We start from the raw sequence: 18,838 nt of genomic DNA on the forward strand, positions 1-18,838 counted from the left end.
TTTAATAAAATTAAAAAAACAAAAATGGCTATAAAGATTTTTCATTAAATAGTTTAATATAAAGGTAATAAACATTTTTAGAGAGTATCAACACCAAAAAAAATCCCTTCCCAGGAATGTTAATTTTTTATTTTTATCGGATATACAAAAACACTTAAAATTTTTTAACTTTTTTTCAATATTTTCCAATGTAAAATTTTAAGGGCATAAAGTGATATATTATTTGTAATTCTATCTTAAGTATTTTTTAAGAAAAACAAGATATAAGAAATCACGCATTACGCGATTCTCTACTTTGAAGGCGTATATCTTTGGATCTGGTTGAGCTGGGGCTCTAAAATTTGGATTTTATTAACATTTGCAACATAAATAACTAACATGTTAAGTTTCATTCATTTTTGAGATGGTCGGCCGAATCACTGGTCGATTTGTCATGGAATTACCCTAGTGCCAATCTCGCCCATCCGATGTTTATATTCGAAAGGTAGGTTCAGTCGACATAGGGCTATTAACTAAAATCTTAAATTATGGTTGGTCATCTACCCTAACCTTCTGGAACCCTTCCATTTATCCCTATTGGATGGGAAAAGACCAGATGAGCTCATAAACATTCCTTGATTTAGAGGAAAACATCTTATTTGGGATTTCACTTGTGCCTTCCAATATTCGTCTAACCTAAACAATGATCCGTATTACAAGGTCAAAAATTATAAATCACAACTTTTCTGATTTTCACTTCCCAATAGTTAAATCTACCTATGGGTCCCTAGGATATCATTTTTTTTTAAATTTTGGGTAAAAAAATCTCTCAAATTATGATCATGAATCCGCTTTTAAAATGTTACAATAAACTCAAATGGCTGTATTTCGAGGTAACTACTTTGGATCTCAATAAGAGTCCTTATTTTTGCCCCCCATCCCTCTCATGTTGCCTTTTAATTTATTTATTCTTTTTTAAATATTATTTTATAGATTTATATATCACGCTGTTTTTAATATAATAAAGGCAATACAATTGACCTTTGAAAAATATTTTTCAATAATATTCCAAAGACATCGTGTAATTAAATTCTCAATTTATAAATATATTTACTAAAAATCTTAATATTTGATTAAGGTAGTTTTTTGTTTTGATTAGGATCCCAAGAGAAAATTTTCTTTGGCATAGTACTGAAAGGAACATATTTATGATGTGTGCCAGTCATATTTTGCTGATAAGGTTCCATCCAATCATACTTTGGATCATTTGATTTAGGGGCTTGATCAGTCATATAATGGATCCATGCATGCCTAGTATTAAGAAACATTTAAAATTATGCTCTACATATACCTTTTTAAAACTCTTATTCAAATTATTTCAAGAAAGAAAGTTTTTAACCTATTCTTGAATTTGGAGCCATATTTATTTCTTTCTCATAATAGGCTCGTTATTAATGGTTAAATTTATTTAAACATCCTCACCTTATAATCTGGGCTCAAAAATCAAAACCGCCAAATAATATGATAGATCATTACTTCATACCTATAATCATCACTAAATCTCATTTTTACATTATTCCGTCTTTCATTTAATTCATCTTAACCCATAATTTCATATACTAATATATTCCTTAAACCAATGAATCATTTCTTTTACACTACGAAAAAATAATTAATTTTCCAATTTTCCTGAAATAAGAACTCCGAACAAAAAAAAGGATAAAGAAATAAATCAGCTAACAATAAGCGAAACAAGGCTAATGAAAAAAAAATAGTATTAAAAAAATAAAGTAGGATGGGCTTATCATTTACTTTGTATTGAATTTGGGTAAAATATGAAAATAATGGAAAATCATAGGAAATACAAAAAAAAGTTATTTATATAAGAACCGTCAGCGCCTTAACATGTTTTATTGGGCTTAGTTCAGCCTTAGCTCATTAAGTTAATTTAAAAATAGCTGATTATGTAATGTTCAGGGTTTAAACGATTCAATTAATTGTTATGGTTGTTTTTATTAAAAACTTAACATATATATATATTATAAATATAATTTTAATTATTATATAATATTCTAACATTCTATTTTAAAAATGACCAATTATATAATGTTCAGGGCTTAAATGATTTAATTCATTATCATGGTTGTTTTTATTAAACTCAAAACAAAATGAGTTAAATAGTTCAATAAACTCTTCTTTTAATTTAAAATCTATTATTTTATCCAGGTTGGGAAAAAAAGACATGTGGACTTTATTCATGTATTCCATTGAGGGTAGACATATAAATCTTATTTTGTTGATTGGAATAATTTTTGTATTTATAAAACCAGCTTTCTTCATGTACTCTTCATAGGTTTTGACTGGATTTTCAGTTAACATATGTGGTCTTTTCCATGGGAAATAAAGCATCGAATCTAATTTTGACAATTCCTCAAGATATGTACCAATCTTTTTATACATTATTCTAATTTCTTGTGTTATTGTTGGTTTGATCTTATTGAGTTTACCATCACTGATATCCTCTTGATTGTTATTAATTGTTTTTTGTATATCTAATACTTTATCCAAAGAATTGATCATAACCTCTGTACGTTCACCAATTAAAACTGATATAAAAACTCCATTTGGTTTTAAGAATTTAGCGATATTTGATAGGGCTTGTATTTGATCTTCCATCCAATGCATGCAATTAAATGACAAAACTAAATCAAATGCATGGAACCATTCTTCAGGAAGTTCATCTATATTTAAAATATTTCCTACTTTGAAACTCAAATCATTATTGTTTCCTTCATCATCTTTTATTTTTATTGTTAATTTTTCATTTGCATGAGCAATCATCTCAGGCAGAACATCTAATCCAACAGTTGTTCCTTTCAATCCATTTTTGCTATTTAGTATGGTATCATGGATAAGCATAGTCGATGCTCCATCACCACATCCAATATCTAAAATGTGATAACGTTCTTCAATATTATCTTTATCCTTAATTCTCGCACCATTTAACTGAGTTTTATGATAAAATAATGGATTGATTCCATCATGAAGCCATTGATTAAGTATTTTCCTGACAATTAAACTTTGAAGGTTATTCCTTGAAGCATAAATTTTGGCATCTGAGTTCATGGATATGCAGGGCCTCACTTTTACATCGCAAGTATCCAAAATAATAGAATCACTTTCAATCATTTTATGATATTAGATTTATATCAAATAAATTTAACTATGATAAAATTAACTATTTTTTATTATTTTTATAGGAAAAACAAAATCGTTTTTATCAAATCACTATTTAATAAATTAAAATGTTTATATCATATCCTGCCTCCTATTTGTAATTGTAGCCAACAATTGTTATTGTTTTGATAAATCATATGAATATTTGAATAATATTTATGTGTTACGTTAAAATTTAGAATGAATATTTGAATAATATTTTTGTGTTACGTTAAAATTTAGTGAATATTTGAATAACATTCTTTGTGTTACGTTAAAATTTAGTCGGGAGTGCCAATTTTTTATTGAAAATATTATAGTATTTACTAACTAATTTGTCCTTGAAAATATTTATGCTCCTGATGTAAACTTGGGGTGCTAAAATGCGCAAAAATCTGGCTTGGATTACATTTTGGAAATTTAAATCAACTAAATTTCCAAAATCCTGTCCACAAATTTCAAAATAAAATCATAGAAAAGAAGAAAACATATTTCCACTTTTGATGCTTCTCGCCTGCTGACTTAACATTACATGGGCAAAATAAAGAATAAAATTCGAATTCAATATGATTTACTATAAATCTTATTAATTATGGCTTTTGCCCTCCCATCATTGAAAAAATATTCTTCAATTAGTAGAAATAAAGGATTTTTTGAATGAATCAAATGCCTAAAATGAGGACAAAGCTTCACATTTGCTTCTTCCTCTCATTTAGTTATGATTTTCTATTATCGTCAAATGTATTTTCCCCCTCTAAAATATGTCATATTTTAAACTTTAAATCTTGAGTGCGTCTATTAATTTTTCAAAATTTTGAATTTATTAAAAATGTATGCCAACATAGAGTACTTACCCTATGAATTTCAGATAATGTTGGCGTTAACTTTTATTTATATAAAAATCTATGGAAAAGTCAATGTAAATTAAAAATAGTTCAAAGATTTAAAAAATCATATGTATTAGAGGTCTGAAATAGGCAGGTTTTAGCCAGAAAGTTCCCCACCAATGTTTAAAATTTCTAACCAGCTCGCCCGTCGGCCCATAGCTTCAAGCTCGCCTAGTAATCTAACAATTATTTTGTTTAACCCGCCAGTCCAATGTTTACAAATTATTTTATTGATTGATTTAGTTCAATGTACTTTCACTTAAATTTATATGATATGTATTATTTTTTATAATATTTCAAATTCATCAGCCCATTGTCTTAAAAATATATTTTAACACACCCGCTCATCCACTCAATGTCTATAATATTTTAACTCATCTGTAGAAATGGGCGAGCGGACTAAAAATCCGTGCATTGCAGACCTCTAGTAAATATCCTGCACATGATTAAGCATATTTCCAATAAAATACGATTTTCGAAATTTAAAAAACACTAAAAAATGATTTGAAAAAAATAACACATAAAAACTAACAGCATTATATCTTAAAACAAAAATTTTAAATTCTAATCTTAAAATCGCTAAAAATATTAGAGGTAGAAGCACTTTTTTTTATATTAGCTCTCAGACCATTTCTAAAAAATAACACTTATAACTAATCTCGAATTATGCTCCTGTTCTATTCCAACTGATATCAAAACAATCATCTAAAAAAATACATGATTCCATTTAATCCTTGGAACATAGCAGCCATCGTTCTTTGAAAAATTGGGGCAGATACTTTCAACCCAAAAAACAATCGGCACAATACAAACAACCCTCTATGAGTTGTATTAGTAGTTTTGCTTCTCATTCACCTTAATTTGTAAATAAGCATTAGAAAAATCCATTTTCGAAAAAAATGTCACTCCTTTTAAATTAGTCAATAATTGCTCTATTCTTGGTAAAGGATATTTTACTTTATTTTCCAAGGGCAGATAACCTAGTCTATGGATAATCTCAAGCTATTATCTGGTTTTTTATGGGGAGGTGTCGCCCCGACGCTATGAAGTATTAATCTTATTATTCCTTTTTTTAGCTATTTGTCGAGTTCCTTATCTATTTCTTCTAACCAAGAAAACGGTAATCTTCTTAATTAGAGCGGTGCCGATCCACATATTTTCACCGATCCGATCCGATATTGCTTCAAAACCGATCCGATATTTATACTGATTTTTCATCATCCCCCATTGAACCAAATGTAATTAAGAAATCAATATTTTTTATGTAAAAAATCGAATTATGCATTTAATTTATTTCTACAATTAAGACTAATTAAAAAATATAAATTTAATAATATATCCATTTTATGTTGGTATGAATTATAAAATTGTAATATTTAATATATAAAACTATAATATTAGATTTGTTTTTAATAAATATGAGAGCCTCTAGATTTTCTGGCAATAAACTTGTACAATATGGACTATCTATATACCCTGCCGTACTGAAGGCAGACTCAGATGATTCCGCAGATAACGCATTTTTCAAAATTATCTTTGTCTTTTGTAAGATATTTCATAATTCAGATACCATATTAAAAAAAATTCTTTTATTTAAAGTATAAATAATAAAATTGGCGTTATTATTTAAAAAGAAAAATAAATAAAACTTTGGGTGTTCCTTTCTATTTTTATAAAAAAAAACTTTTAAAATACTATAAATCTATTTTAAAAAGAAATAAAATTTAGAGGGTGTTGTGCATTGCATTTAAAAAAAATTATTTAGAAAATATTATAATAATGTAAAATAAATATACATAACATAAAATAACAAAAAAAATGAAAAGTAAAAAGATAGGATCGGATCGGATTTTCACAGGTATCTACCCGATCCTATATTTTTGGAAAACGCTAAATATCGGTGCTGACCCGATCCGATATTTAATATCGGCACAGCCCTATGCTTAATTCACAAAATTTAGCCTGCTAGTTTTTCAATAATCTTATATCTTCCTCAAAATTTTTTAGAGCACCTAAATCCTTTTTTGAAACATCATTGTACTGATTTAAAATATTATTTGTTTCATGCAGAAATTACTTACAACAGTCTCCTCCGGTTCTACTTACACAAATTTACAAGCCCGAAAGTCCGATGGATGTGGACAAAAGTGGAACAAAAAGTGTTTAACATAAAAAGAGAATTGTCGAGTGAAGACACGTTAATATAATATTGTAAAAAAATTACCAATAATTTTAAATTGTGATGCATTAAATGATGGCCTAGGGCACTGTTACCACATCGGTTGGAAAATGGAACTGATATTCCAATATCATATGCCCCTCCTACGCTGTCGGCTTTTGGAGAAAATTCCGCGCCTCTCGACAAAGAAGCAGAGTTGGCAAATAGGCCATTTGACCAGTTATTGGCCGAATAGTATTTGACCTAGTCAAATACTTTAAATATTTTGCCGAATAAATATATTGATTTAATTAACTAATATATATTTAAAGCATGTTTATTAAACTAATTAGGATACTTAATTTAAAAATATATTTGTATCATCTAGACATAGATTTAGTTATAATTATATATTAAAATTTAAGATTTTCATATTTAAATATTAGGATTTCATTTTAAATATATATATATAAATAAAAGATTTTTTATCGCCGGGGTGGCCTAATGGGTAAGATGTACGCTTGGAAACACGAGTATGAACAAGGAAGCAGGTTCAATCCTGGTAAGAACCATAAAAACTTTCAAGTTTTTCTTCGATGACTGATGTGAAAAGACATATGGAATTTCGGAGTTTAGAGAGACACCCCGGTCACCGACAGGCCCAGACAGTCGGGTGCTAAGGATACCTGTCCAATAAACAAAATGAAGAAAACAAATGGAAATATGAATATGAAAGATAGGGCGTTCCCTCCAAGCGACGCGCAGGGTGTAGACCTCCATCCTTTGAAAAGTAATAAAGGTCAAAGCAAAGAAAACAAGATTAGCAAGTTTGAATATTGGGACGCTTAAAGGTAAGACGAGAGAATTGGCATCAATGTTGAACAAGAGAAAAGTTGATATAGCGTGCATACAAGAGACGAAATGGAAAGGACAGACGACTTTGATGATAATGGGCTTGTTAGCAATAGGAACGGTGTCGGCATCATCCTCAGTCAAGATCTAACCTCCTCAGTTGTAGAAGTCAACAGGATCTCTGATAGACTAATGAAGATAAAACTCTGCATTGGTCAATCAATACTACACATCCTTTCATTATATGCTCCTCAAACGGGTTGCAAGGAAGAAGAGAAAGATGAATTTAGAGCTATCCTCGATGAAGCTGTAATGGAAATCCCTAAGGATGACCTAGTCATAATTGGTGGTGACTTAAATGCGCATGTGGGGAAAGCAAGAGATAGCTACAAAAGGCATCATGGTGGTTTTGGATATGGAGAAAGAAATGATGAAGGAGAGCATATACTGAAATTTGCGCAAGCCTTCGACCTTGCCTTCGACCTTGCCTTAACCAACACCTACTATAGGAAAAAGGATAGTCATTTAATAACATACGAAAGTGGTACAAGGAAAACACAGATAGATTACATACTAATCTCTCGCAGAAGATTAAAAGATGTAATAGACTGCAAAGTCATCCCAGGAGAAGATATCGCCGCACAACACAAGCTACTAGTCATGGATTTACACATCTCAAAAAAATCTACTCAAAACAAGATAAAACTGGAACCATGCAAATGGGGCAAATTAAAAACAATGACAGATGCCTTTGCAATCAATGCAAACATTGAAACAATAGATTCCTCACAAGTCAGTGAAAAAATGTGGACAGACCTTTCATCCAGATTAATACACTGCCAAATCGACACTAGGCTTGACAAGAGGAGGCAACAAATCATATAAAGAACTATGCTGGTGGAATGAAGAGGTACAAACCACTATACAGGAGAAAAAAGCCCTTTATAAAATATGGTACAAGTCCAAAAACGCAGATGACAAAGACAAGATACAAAAAATCCAAGAGATTAGCTACAAAGGCGGTGGCTAGAGCCAAATCTATGGCATACGATGACATGTACGAAGATCTACATACCAAAGAAGGGCAAAATAAAATATACAGATTAGCCAAACAGCGAGAAAAGAACTCTAGGGATATAAACGGAGCTCCGAAAGTAATCAAAAATAAAGATGGGAAATTGATAATAAAGGAAAAAGAAATAATGAGTAGATGGAGAGAATATTTTCAGGAGCTTCTCAACTTTAATCCGCACATACTGCATCTAGACGAACACTCCCCTTGTCAAAACCTTGTACAACCTATAACACAACAAGAAATATTCACATGCCTCAAGCATATGAAAAACAACAAAGCTAGGGGTCCAGACGATATTCCAATAGAAAGCCTTAAAGCACTAGGAGATGATGGAATACATCTCCTCACAAATCTATATAATAAGATATTGGAAATGAAGAGGTTCCCCAAAAATGGAGGCAGAGCTATCTAGTTTCCATCTTCAAAAATAAAGGGGATCCACATAATTGTCAAAATTACAGGGGCATAAAACTAATGTCACACTGTCTAAAACTATACGAAAAAATAATAGAAAAAAGATTAAGAGATATAATCGAAATAGGAGAGACTCAGTTTGGCTTTATGCCTGGAAGATCAACAACCGATGCTATCCATGCAATTAGGCAAATGAGTGAAAAATACAGGGAAAAGAACAAAAAGCTACACATGGTCTTTCTCGATCTAGAAAAACCTTTGATAGAATCCCAACAAAACTTATCTGGTGGGCGCTACGCCACAAAAATGTTCCCGAAAAATATATAAGAATAATACAGGATATGTATATGGGCCATACAACAATGGTCCGTAGCACAACAGATACTTCAGCAGGTTTCACAATAGTCGAAGGAGTTCATCAAGGGTCGGCTCTCAGCCCACTTCTCTTCATTACAGTAATAGATGTATTAGCACAGTCTATACCTCAAACAGTCCGGTGATCCCAACAAAACTTATCTGGTGGGCGCTACGCCACAAAAATGTTCCCGAAAAATATATAAGAATAATACAGGATATGTATATGGGCCATACAACAATGGTCCGTAGCACAACAGATACTTCAGCAGGTTTCACAATAGTCGAAGGAGTTCATCAAGGGTCGGCTCTCAGCCCACTTCTCTTCATTACAGTAATAGATGTATTAGCACAGTCTATACCTCAAACAGTCCGGTGGAATATGATATTTGCAGATGATATTGTGATACTTGCCGAATCTAAGGATGAAATGAAAAAAAGACTAGTGAGTTGGATAAATATCCTAGAAACCAGTGGCGTAGCTAGGAATTTTCCTTAGAGGGGGTCCATACATATATAAGACTGGGGGGGGGGGGGTCATTCCACGTCAAATGAGCAAAAAAATGAGATTTTCGGCCGACCCCTTTCGATTTTTTTAAAATTTGGTAAATGTAACTAAGAAATAGCACCTCCTAACATTTATATTTTTGAAAATATTAGGGTTCAAAGTAGCAAAAATGACGTATTTTTTCCATTATCTGCGTTCATTCAATTAAGCATATCTTAAAAACTACATAATTGTAAATAACGAATTTAATATCAAAATTACGTACAAAGATTCTACTTTTAGATAAAAAAAAATTTTTATTTTTTTTTCCAATTTCCGGCCATTTTATTTAATATAAAAGGACTAAAAACGATTTTTTGGAAATAATACGACCTTCAATTTTTTTAAAAAATTTAGTAGAGATTATTAACTCTTCCTTTATATTTATAAAAAAAAAATTGGTCTGGGACGCGGCCATCTTCATTCTCAAAATCAATAAAAATGTTTAGAAAAGTGTATAAATATTTTCCCGAAAGGGGGCGTCTTTGTATAAAATTATATATTAATTAGTTTTTAATGGTTTTTCTTGGACTATTTGATATAATTTAAAGGAGTATTCATCTTGTAAGTGAAAATAACAATAATTCAATTATAGAAATTGTCTATCGATAAAAAATTTAATTTATTACAAAATTTTTTGCCCATATAACATATATTTAATGAATATTATTCAACCAAGTATAGTTCTTGAATATATGAATCAGAATCTTGTGCATTTCATAGACGCCAAAAATAATATCAAAATTTTCTCTACTCAATTTTTTAAAATAATTTGATATTTTTAAAATATTACAAATATTAATTTATTATTATGAAATTATATAAAATAAAAGTATTATCATAAAATAACCCAAAACAATATAAATATTGGATCGGATTTTCTAAAATCGGCATAGCTTTACTAAATTAGAATAACCATAAATAAGTATTTCAATCAATAAAATAAATAAAAATTTTAAAATTGATTAACCCTTTCGCGCCCAGCGAGTTCATTTGTCATCAAAATTTTTAATCAATTAATTTTTATATTTAAAGAAACTAATGGTTGGTACTTAGAGATATTAATTTATAAAACAATATTTATTATTTCGTATTTTATCAGTAACCTGTCAAAATCATTATTTTATATCAAGTACATGTATTTTTTGTTCATGGGAAATATTCCTGGCGCGAAAGGGTTTTAATCATTCAATAACACATGCTCACTATATTGATTCATTTTTTAATAAATTTCTTGGTATTTTGATTTCTATCAACACCGCCTGGAAAAACTATAGACGAATATACAGTTAAAATTGTACAAGAATTTTATTGTATGGACAAAATAAGCAGAATCATGCCAGGCAAGAAAGATTGCGTTTCGATTTTGACCAAAGACAAAAAAAAGAATATCATACATAAGAGATTAATTTTAGATAATTTGAAAAAAATTTATATATTTTTTAAAGAAATGAGACCTGATGTTAAAATTGGTTTTTCGAAATTCGCAAGTATTCGCCCAAAAATTGTATACTCGTTGGAGGTAGTGGTACACATGTATGTGACTGCAGCTACCACCAAAATTTTAAATTAATGATCATTGGATCAAATTTAACCAATGATATGTTGCCCTTTAAAACATACAAACATATTTTACACTTAATAATTTGTAATTCGCCTCAACCATCCAGTTATATGGGCAAATGTGATAATTGTCCAGGGTCAACACATTTACGCGATCAAATAGAAATATTGTTTCGTTCTAAGGACATCGAATTTATAACATACAAACAATGGCTATCCGTAGATAGAACCACTCTTGAAACAATAACCAAACCAGTAGGTGAATTTATCAATGCCTTTTTTGAAAAAATGGAATCTTTATTACTCCATTTTTTTATTTCAACGCAACGTTGTATCAAAACAATCTAAAATTGAACTTAGACGAAGACCAATATTTAATTTTGTGATTTTTAAGAAAACTATAGCTTTATACTTCAGGATGAAGTACAAAATTATCATTGGAATAGGGCTCAATTAGGGCTCAATCCACTGTTCACCCTTTTCTTATATATTATAAAGATAATTTTGCCAATATTTGTTGCCTAAATTATGTAATAATATCCGAATCTTTGCAACACAATACAATAGCAGTACATAATTTCAAAAAAACATTGGTAAATTTTTTAATTAATAAAATTTGTAGGCCAAATAAAATTTTTTATTTTCCAGTGGATCCGCTGCACAGTATAAAAATCATAAAAATTTTATTAATATTTGCCATCATGAGATGGATTTCGGGGTACAAGCGAAATGGCATTTTTCTGCTACAGCACACGGAAAAAGTTTGTGATGGGATTGTGGCACTGTTAAAAGATTAGCCGCTAGAGCTAGTTTACAAGGCCTTACTCAAAGTACACATCATATGAATTGTATGAGTTAGCTAAAGAAAATATTAATGTCATATATTTTGAAGATGACTATGATTCGAAGATCTATTACTCAGGGAAAGATTTTCAAAAACTAGATCTATATCTGGAACACACAAAATACACACCTTGATTCCAACAGATCTACATCAATTTAAAATTAAATGTATTCCAATTCAATAGAAAGTACTTTAGAATAGTTATCATTTAATGATGAAAGTATAATTATTGAAGATATATCAGGATACCTAACGTATCCTTACTATTCTAATTGGTGGTTAGCTTTGTTTTAGTGAAAAATCAAAAGCAGGAAGAAATATATATAAAGTTTTTACACCTATCCCGACCTTCTAATTCCTTTACATTTCCAAGTATAGATGACACTCTTTACTTGCCCAAATGTCTTATCTTAACATTAGTTTCACTGTTAAATGCTACTGGCCGTAGTTATACATTGTTGTCACAAGAAAGTAAATGCGCTACCAAAAAATTAGAATCTTTTGAAAGTGAGTTTAAATTTAAATTATTTCAATTTTTTTAATATTTATCGGGAAAATATTTATACACTTTTCTAAACATTTTTATCGATTTTGAGAATGAAGATGGCCGCGTCCCAGATTAATTTTTTTTTATAAATATAAAGGAAGAGTTTAATAATGTCTACTAAATTTTTTAAAAAAATTGAAGGTCGTATTATTTTCGAAAAATTGTTTTTAGTCCTTATATATTTAATAAAATAACCGGAAATTGGGAAAAAAATAAATTTTTTTTATCTAAAATTAGAATCTTTGTACGTAATTTTGATATTAAATTTGTTATTTACAATTATGTAGTTTTTAAGATATGCTTAATTGAATGAAGGCAGATAATGGTAAAAATACGTCATTTTTGCCACTTTGAACCCTAATATCTTCAAAAATATAAATGTTAGGAGGCTAAAATTTTGGCTATTTCTTAGTTACATTGACCTTTCTTTGCTTACCAAATTTTAAAAAAATCGAAGGGGGTCGGCCGAATCGTGGTTGATTTGTCATGGAATGACCCTGGGGGGTTTCTCCCCCAGACCCCCTTTATTTATCTTAAAAATCATAATAATATCTTCGATATTATATAATAAATATAGTTAATGCATCAATAATCAATTATTATAATTTATTAGATTATCTCAATGATTTTATAATAATACTATCCAGAATAATTTCAATAGTAATATATTATCCTTCCACGAACATCAAAAATAGAAAAATATAAATATTCATGGTATTTTTTTGATATAAAGTAACTTTTAAGTCTTTTGAACGTATAATCTAAAAAAAATTTTGCTCTGGGAGGGGTCCAAACCCGAAAACCACCCCCGTAGCTACGCCACTGCTAGAAACGCACGGATTAAAAGTAAATAGAGAAAAGACGGAGTATATGGTGATAGGAGGAGATGAAACAGAGAGTATTGATATAAATGAATGGCAGATATCGGCAATTGAAAGCTGCAAATATTTGGGCTCCACTATACAAACAAACGGCACAATAGAAAAAGAGATAGTGGCTAAAGTGGAGATCTTTATCTGGAGTGCTATTTGATAAAAGAATAAGAATCCCACACAAATTGAAGGGAAAATTTACAGTTCCATAATACAACCAACTATTCTATATAGTTCGGAAACATGGCAAATCTAAGAATCAGACGAGAGAAGTCAACCATGGAGATGAGAATGCTGAGGATGATTGCTGGGGTAACAAGAAAGGATAAAGTGCGCAGTACAAGAATACTAAGTAGTTTAAAGGTAGTGCCCATTAAGACTAAGTTAATGGTAAACAGACTTAGGTGGTATGGGCACACAATGAGAAGGCCTATGAACTACATAGGAAATAAAGTTAAGAGTTTGGAAGTGATATGCAAACATAAAAGAGGAAGGCCAAAACTTCAATGGGGCCATAAAATTAGAGCCAATATAAAGAAGTATAAATTAGATAAAAGAGATTGTATTAATAACATAAAGTGGAGAGAGATGTTGAAGGAGCTTACCACCAGAAAAGGTGAAATCTAAAGAGAAAAAAAAATATAAAAAAAAGATTTTTTCTCATTAATAATTTGACTGGATCTCAATATAAAAATAAATATAATAATTTTGCCAAAGTATGGGTTGATAAAATTATTATGCCAATTTATATTACATTATATACAATTATTCAAGCAAGATGGGCATCGTCAATAAACTGTAAGGAGCAAATACAAATATGCAAGAAAGCTCTGAAAGCAGCTGTTGAAGGAGGTAGATATTTATCCGAAAGGAAATATCAATAATATATTAAATAAAGAAATATTTTGGATAAAATTTTAAAATTTCAAACTATTCTTTAACATTTAGCTACTCATTGTTGTATGTGTGGAGGGACAAATGTACTTTATCTCAAATAAAAAACGAGATGCTTAATTTGGAAACACAATTCAATAATGTCATAATTTTATAATTTCTCTATCTGAAGAAAAAAAATTAAGGATACTTTTGAAAAGAAAAAACAATCCAAACAGCTGATTATTAATTGGATCTCCAATATAGGGGGAGCATCTTAATAGTAGTGAGTTTGATGAAGTATGTGATTTAAAGAATTAAGCATTTTACAAGGTGATGATAATAAAAATATTTTAAGTGTTACAAATTTCAGAAGTAAACGCAGCGGTATTTTTAATAGCTAAAATATGAGGAAAGCAGTAACTTTCATAAAAAAAATTAGATTTCAAAGTTGTTGGAATGGGCTTTGCCCACCTTAAACATTAAAAGAAGTGTCTAATATCTTACTAACAATTCCTAGTATTTTCTTTTCATAAAGAAATTGGTCGGTTTGGGGTAATGTTCAGACGAAGAAAATAAATCGATTGAAGATCTTGACAACCAGAAAATTGGGAAGGTATATCATAATCTAAGATTTATTAAAAATAATAAATAAAATCATTATCAGAACAAACTCTGCCATGGATAGCAAAACATCAATTATAGATATTAAAAATATAATATTATAAAGATTCATTTTTTACAATTATATATAAAATAGAGTTAATATTGTCTTAAAAAACATTTAATTTGACCATATTTGACTGGTCAAATATATTGACTGAATCATATCTGTCAAATGCATAACCCTGCAAAAATGCATGAGAATTAGTATTTGGAATCAATAAATTTAATAATTTTTTTATATGGTATACATTTTATTATACATTCTGAACATAAATCTCTAGAAAGAATTTTTGAAAGAGAGATTAGCCTAAAATATCTAACAATCGATTGCTTAGAGATGGATACTTTCAGGGTATAACTATCATTAAGATGAAGGTCGCCTACAAATTGCAGATGCATTATCACGATTGCCAATTCCCCAGGATGAAGATAAAGGCATTGAAGAAAATCAAATAAAAGAAGTTGACTTAATTAAACAAGGTTGAGTGGTATCGAAGGATTATCTCTCAGCTGAGTTAAATCATTTTATAACAAGAGATAAATTATTAAATCATTGTTTGGAATGGTAGATTGGTGATGCCTTTAAAAAAACAAAATTGACTTTTAAAAATCACACACCAAGGACATTCAGGCATGGTGGTAGTGAAGAATATAGCTTGTATATTTTGTAAGATTACTTAAATAGAGACATCAACACGATTCATATTATTGGATGGTCGTAATACCTATTCTAAATGAGTGGAAAAAAACACTGACAACTTAATTAATGATTTGTAAATTGAGGAAATGGTTTCCTTATTGGTGGATTCAAAAACAACTAGTGAGTGATAATGGGTCATAATTTACATCCCAGGATTTGAATTGTTTTGTAAAAGTACTAATACTAATATTGGTAACACCATGCTATCTAAAGAGTATTGGTTTATCAGAGAAGATAATACTGACCTTAATGACATTTGTAATAACACACACCATAGCAAAATCACCAGTAGAAAAGTTAGTAAGACATATACCAACTTGAGAGGGTTAAGCCAGACCCAAGAGATAGGTTGCAGAAGAGCAAAAAGAATATCGTGATTAAAAATCAAAAAGATGAGTTTCGATAATCAACAGGTGTGGGAATTGAGGTTTTTTATATCTCTACTCAATGGGTACCTATTTCTATAAGCAACAACCATTTTATATATCAATCATATTGTTGTCATTATTTTTTTCTTTGAATAATAGTAACCTTTAATTTTTTTCAAATATCTTAGGATATTAGCATATTTTTTTGTTTATTGTCCTATATTAACCCAAAAGCAATCTATTTAGTTTAATATATAGGGCAAAAAAAATGCAATCAAAATACTATTCTTAATATTAAAAAATTATATTAATAGTATTAAGCATATTTAAAAATAATTATAAATATTAAATTAATATATATTGTTATAAGGTACAAATAAAATGGCTTAGAAAACATATTATTATAAATATTAAATCGATTGTTAAATAATCTAATATAAAATGTCTTAAAAGTTAGATTAGTTCTATTCTGAGATTAGGTATATATCTGGTCAATATAACTACCAATGAATACAGTAAATAAAAAAAGCTTAATTATGGTTGAATATAAATTTGGCTTTGCATACTTATATTTACATGTATATAAGAATAAAATCTTAAATCAATATTAAAAAAATATATACCAGCCAGGAGGAACTTGAGTTGCATTGTAATCTAAGCCAACCTTACGAGTATATTCAACCCATCGATTACGTCCTAAATAATAATAGTAAATAGCCAATCGATATATAAATACCAAAAAAGTATGAATTATTTTCAAAATATTCATTTCCAAATTGATCTTTTCCAATAAGCCTGCCCTCTTTTAAATCATCAGTGCTAAAAATTGTTATATTAAACTATAAATTTAATGAAGCTCACTAATAAATTTTAACCAAGGATTTTAATAAGCCCCCATTAGCTTGAATTATAGTTCGTAACCTCTTAACTTTTTCTAAATAATTTGTTATAGGATTCATCGAATCTACTATATTTTGCCAAGAGATTAATTATCTTCTGACAGTTATTAATCATATTTGATTTCTGTCAGATAAGAAACTTATAACAATATTAATACGTCCTTTTACTATAAATGACATCATCAACTTGTACTTAATTTTATAAACATTTAATGATTAATAATTTGACATTACAATATAATCATATAAAATATACAATCGTATTTGATTAACTAACAGGGAACATATATTCTTGCATCATAGAATACCCTCTTTTATCTTCTAAGGATCTCAGAGTCATATTAAGTCAAAATTTTATTTATAAATTAAAGTTTTTAGTGAAATATATTATTAATCATATATTTTTCTAAATATTTTACAAGCATTTTGATAGTAGCATATTATATTTATTTTAATCTCGCGTTTTTTAAATAGATTTCATAATATATGGTTTTACATTTATTTTAATTACGCCTTTTTTTTAAAAAATAAATCTTATATTATATGTATTTTTTAATAAATGATGGTATGTACGTCTGTACATCCATCTCTCTCTTTAGAGATTTAAACTTTGTGCCCTTGTTTTTTAAAGCAAATAATAACTCAATATTATTGTTTTCTTTTCTTCAATGAAAATAATTTGTTGTCACTACTTCCATATGTTTGGTAATTAAAACATAATTTAGAGTTTTTAAAATTTAATATTTGGAAAATTTGTTCACTTTATCATTAATTATATAAGGTAAATGTTTTTTTGTGTTGTCTATTCTCTTGATATTTTTATACTTGTAAGTGTCACCTTTAAATGCGATTTGATTCTATTTTATTTTAAATTTTATGTATATGAATTTTATCTACTTCATTTATATTATGTGTTATATTTACGTTATCAAAGTTTTCTTTAGTTACTGAAATTTCTTTATATAATATATTTTCACTAACTTTTTTAATATTAAGATTTATATCATTATATTCTTTTGAGATTACACCATGTGATCTTAAGGGTATATTTATATTATTATCATTTTTTTCTTTAGATATTAAAATTTCTTTAAATGATAAGTAATCAACAAGAATTTCATTTAATTTATATATATTAATTTTATGTTTATTAATATTTTTATTTATAAGATTTATACCATTGTTTTTATAATCATTATAATGATAATTTTCCTGTCTAATATTAAATAAAAGCTTGATCCTTTTCAGTAAGGCGTCTGAAGATTGAAACTCCTCATCTGTCGATATGGCCCTAACTAAACTAAAGATGTTATCGGGTAAATTAATAGTTAATAGCATAGCCTCACATCTACTGTTGAGTTTACTATCTTTAAAAAAATTCTCAGCCCACGAATATATTCCGGAAAAGACAAGATAATGGTCTTGGACATCAAAAAAATTTAATTAATTTACTTTTTATAAAAAAATTTTTTTATTATATTTATATTTATGTGAAAATAATATATGTATTATATTTTTTTATTAATTGATCTAATCTCTTTATCAATTTTTATTTTTATTTTTTTACAATATCTTTATTTCATAAATATTTTTTTAAACTTTATATATCCAATCTGTTATGATAATTAGAATTCAATGAATATAATCTTTTAGAATCCTCTTTAATTTAGTTTGATCATAATCATTTCCATTTAGTCTAACAACTCCACTGCCCATAATTGATTCATCTAGTTTGATCATATTCATTTCCATTTAGTGTAACAATTCCGTTGCCCATAATCTAATCTTAATTTATTAAAGAAAAAAATTAAAAGAAAATTTTAAAAGGATAATTTCCGTGGCCACCATGCAATGAGGGTAAGTAAGGAGTTATAGAAAAAAGTAATTTTATTTAAATTTTACAATTTTACTTCTAATAAATTTAAAATATATATATATATTTCTTTAAATTAATTGAGTTAATTATTCCGTGATATATAGCGCATATGCCCTCTGGCGAGTTAATTATTTAATGTAATATAATC

At 28.5% G+C, this 18,838-nt stretch overlaps 1 protein-coding gene across 1 annotated transcript; it reads right to left on the minus strand.

Moving 5' to 3' along the window:
* Positions 1–123: 123 nt before the first annotated feature.
* On the minus strand, positions 124–16,916 carry LOC135923668 (probable NADH dehydrogenase [ubiquinone] 1 alpha subcomplex subunit 12). Its single transcript, XM_065458540.1, has 4 exons — positions 16,777–16,916; positions 16,652–16,734; positions 16,539–16,611; positions 124–1,290 (listed from the first exon to the last, which is right to left on the minus strand). The coding sequence occupies exons 1-4, from the start codon at positions 16,872–16,874 to the stop codon at positions 1,113–1,115; spliced, it is 432 nt and encodes a 143-aa protein (XP_065314612.1). The 5' UTR covers positions 16,875–16,916; the 3' UTR covers positions 124–1,112.
* Positions 16,917–18,838: the final 1,922 nt, after the last annotated feature.

The sequence above is a fragment of the Gordionus sp. m RMFG-2023 genome, chromosome 2, assembly GCF_954871325.1.
Source record: "Gordionus sp. m RMFG-2023 chromosome 2, tfGorSpeb1-WG-v2, whole genome shotgun sequence".
Classification (NCBI taxonomy): Eukaryota; Metazoa; Nematomorpha; class Gordioida; order Chordodea; family Parachordodidae; genus Gordionus; species Gordionus sp. m RMFG-2023.

Bases quoted from the DNA above. Each gene is read 5' to 3' on its own strand.
- LOC135923668 (XM_065458540.1), bottom strand. From the start codon at position 16,874: ATGAATCCTATAACAAATTATTTAGAAAAAGTTAAGAGGTTACGAACT. The intron at 16,735-16,776 runs GTGAGCTTCATT...AACAATTTTTAG, and splicing joins TCCTTGGTTAAAATTTATTA to CACTGATGATTTAAAAGAGG. The intron at 16,612-16,651 runs GTATTTATATAT...ATTATTATTTAG, and splicing joins AAATAATTCATACTTTTTTG to GACGTAATCGATGGGTTGAA.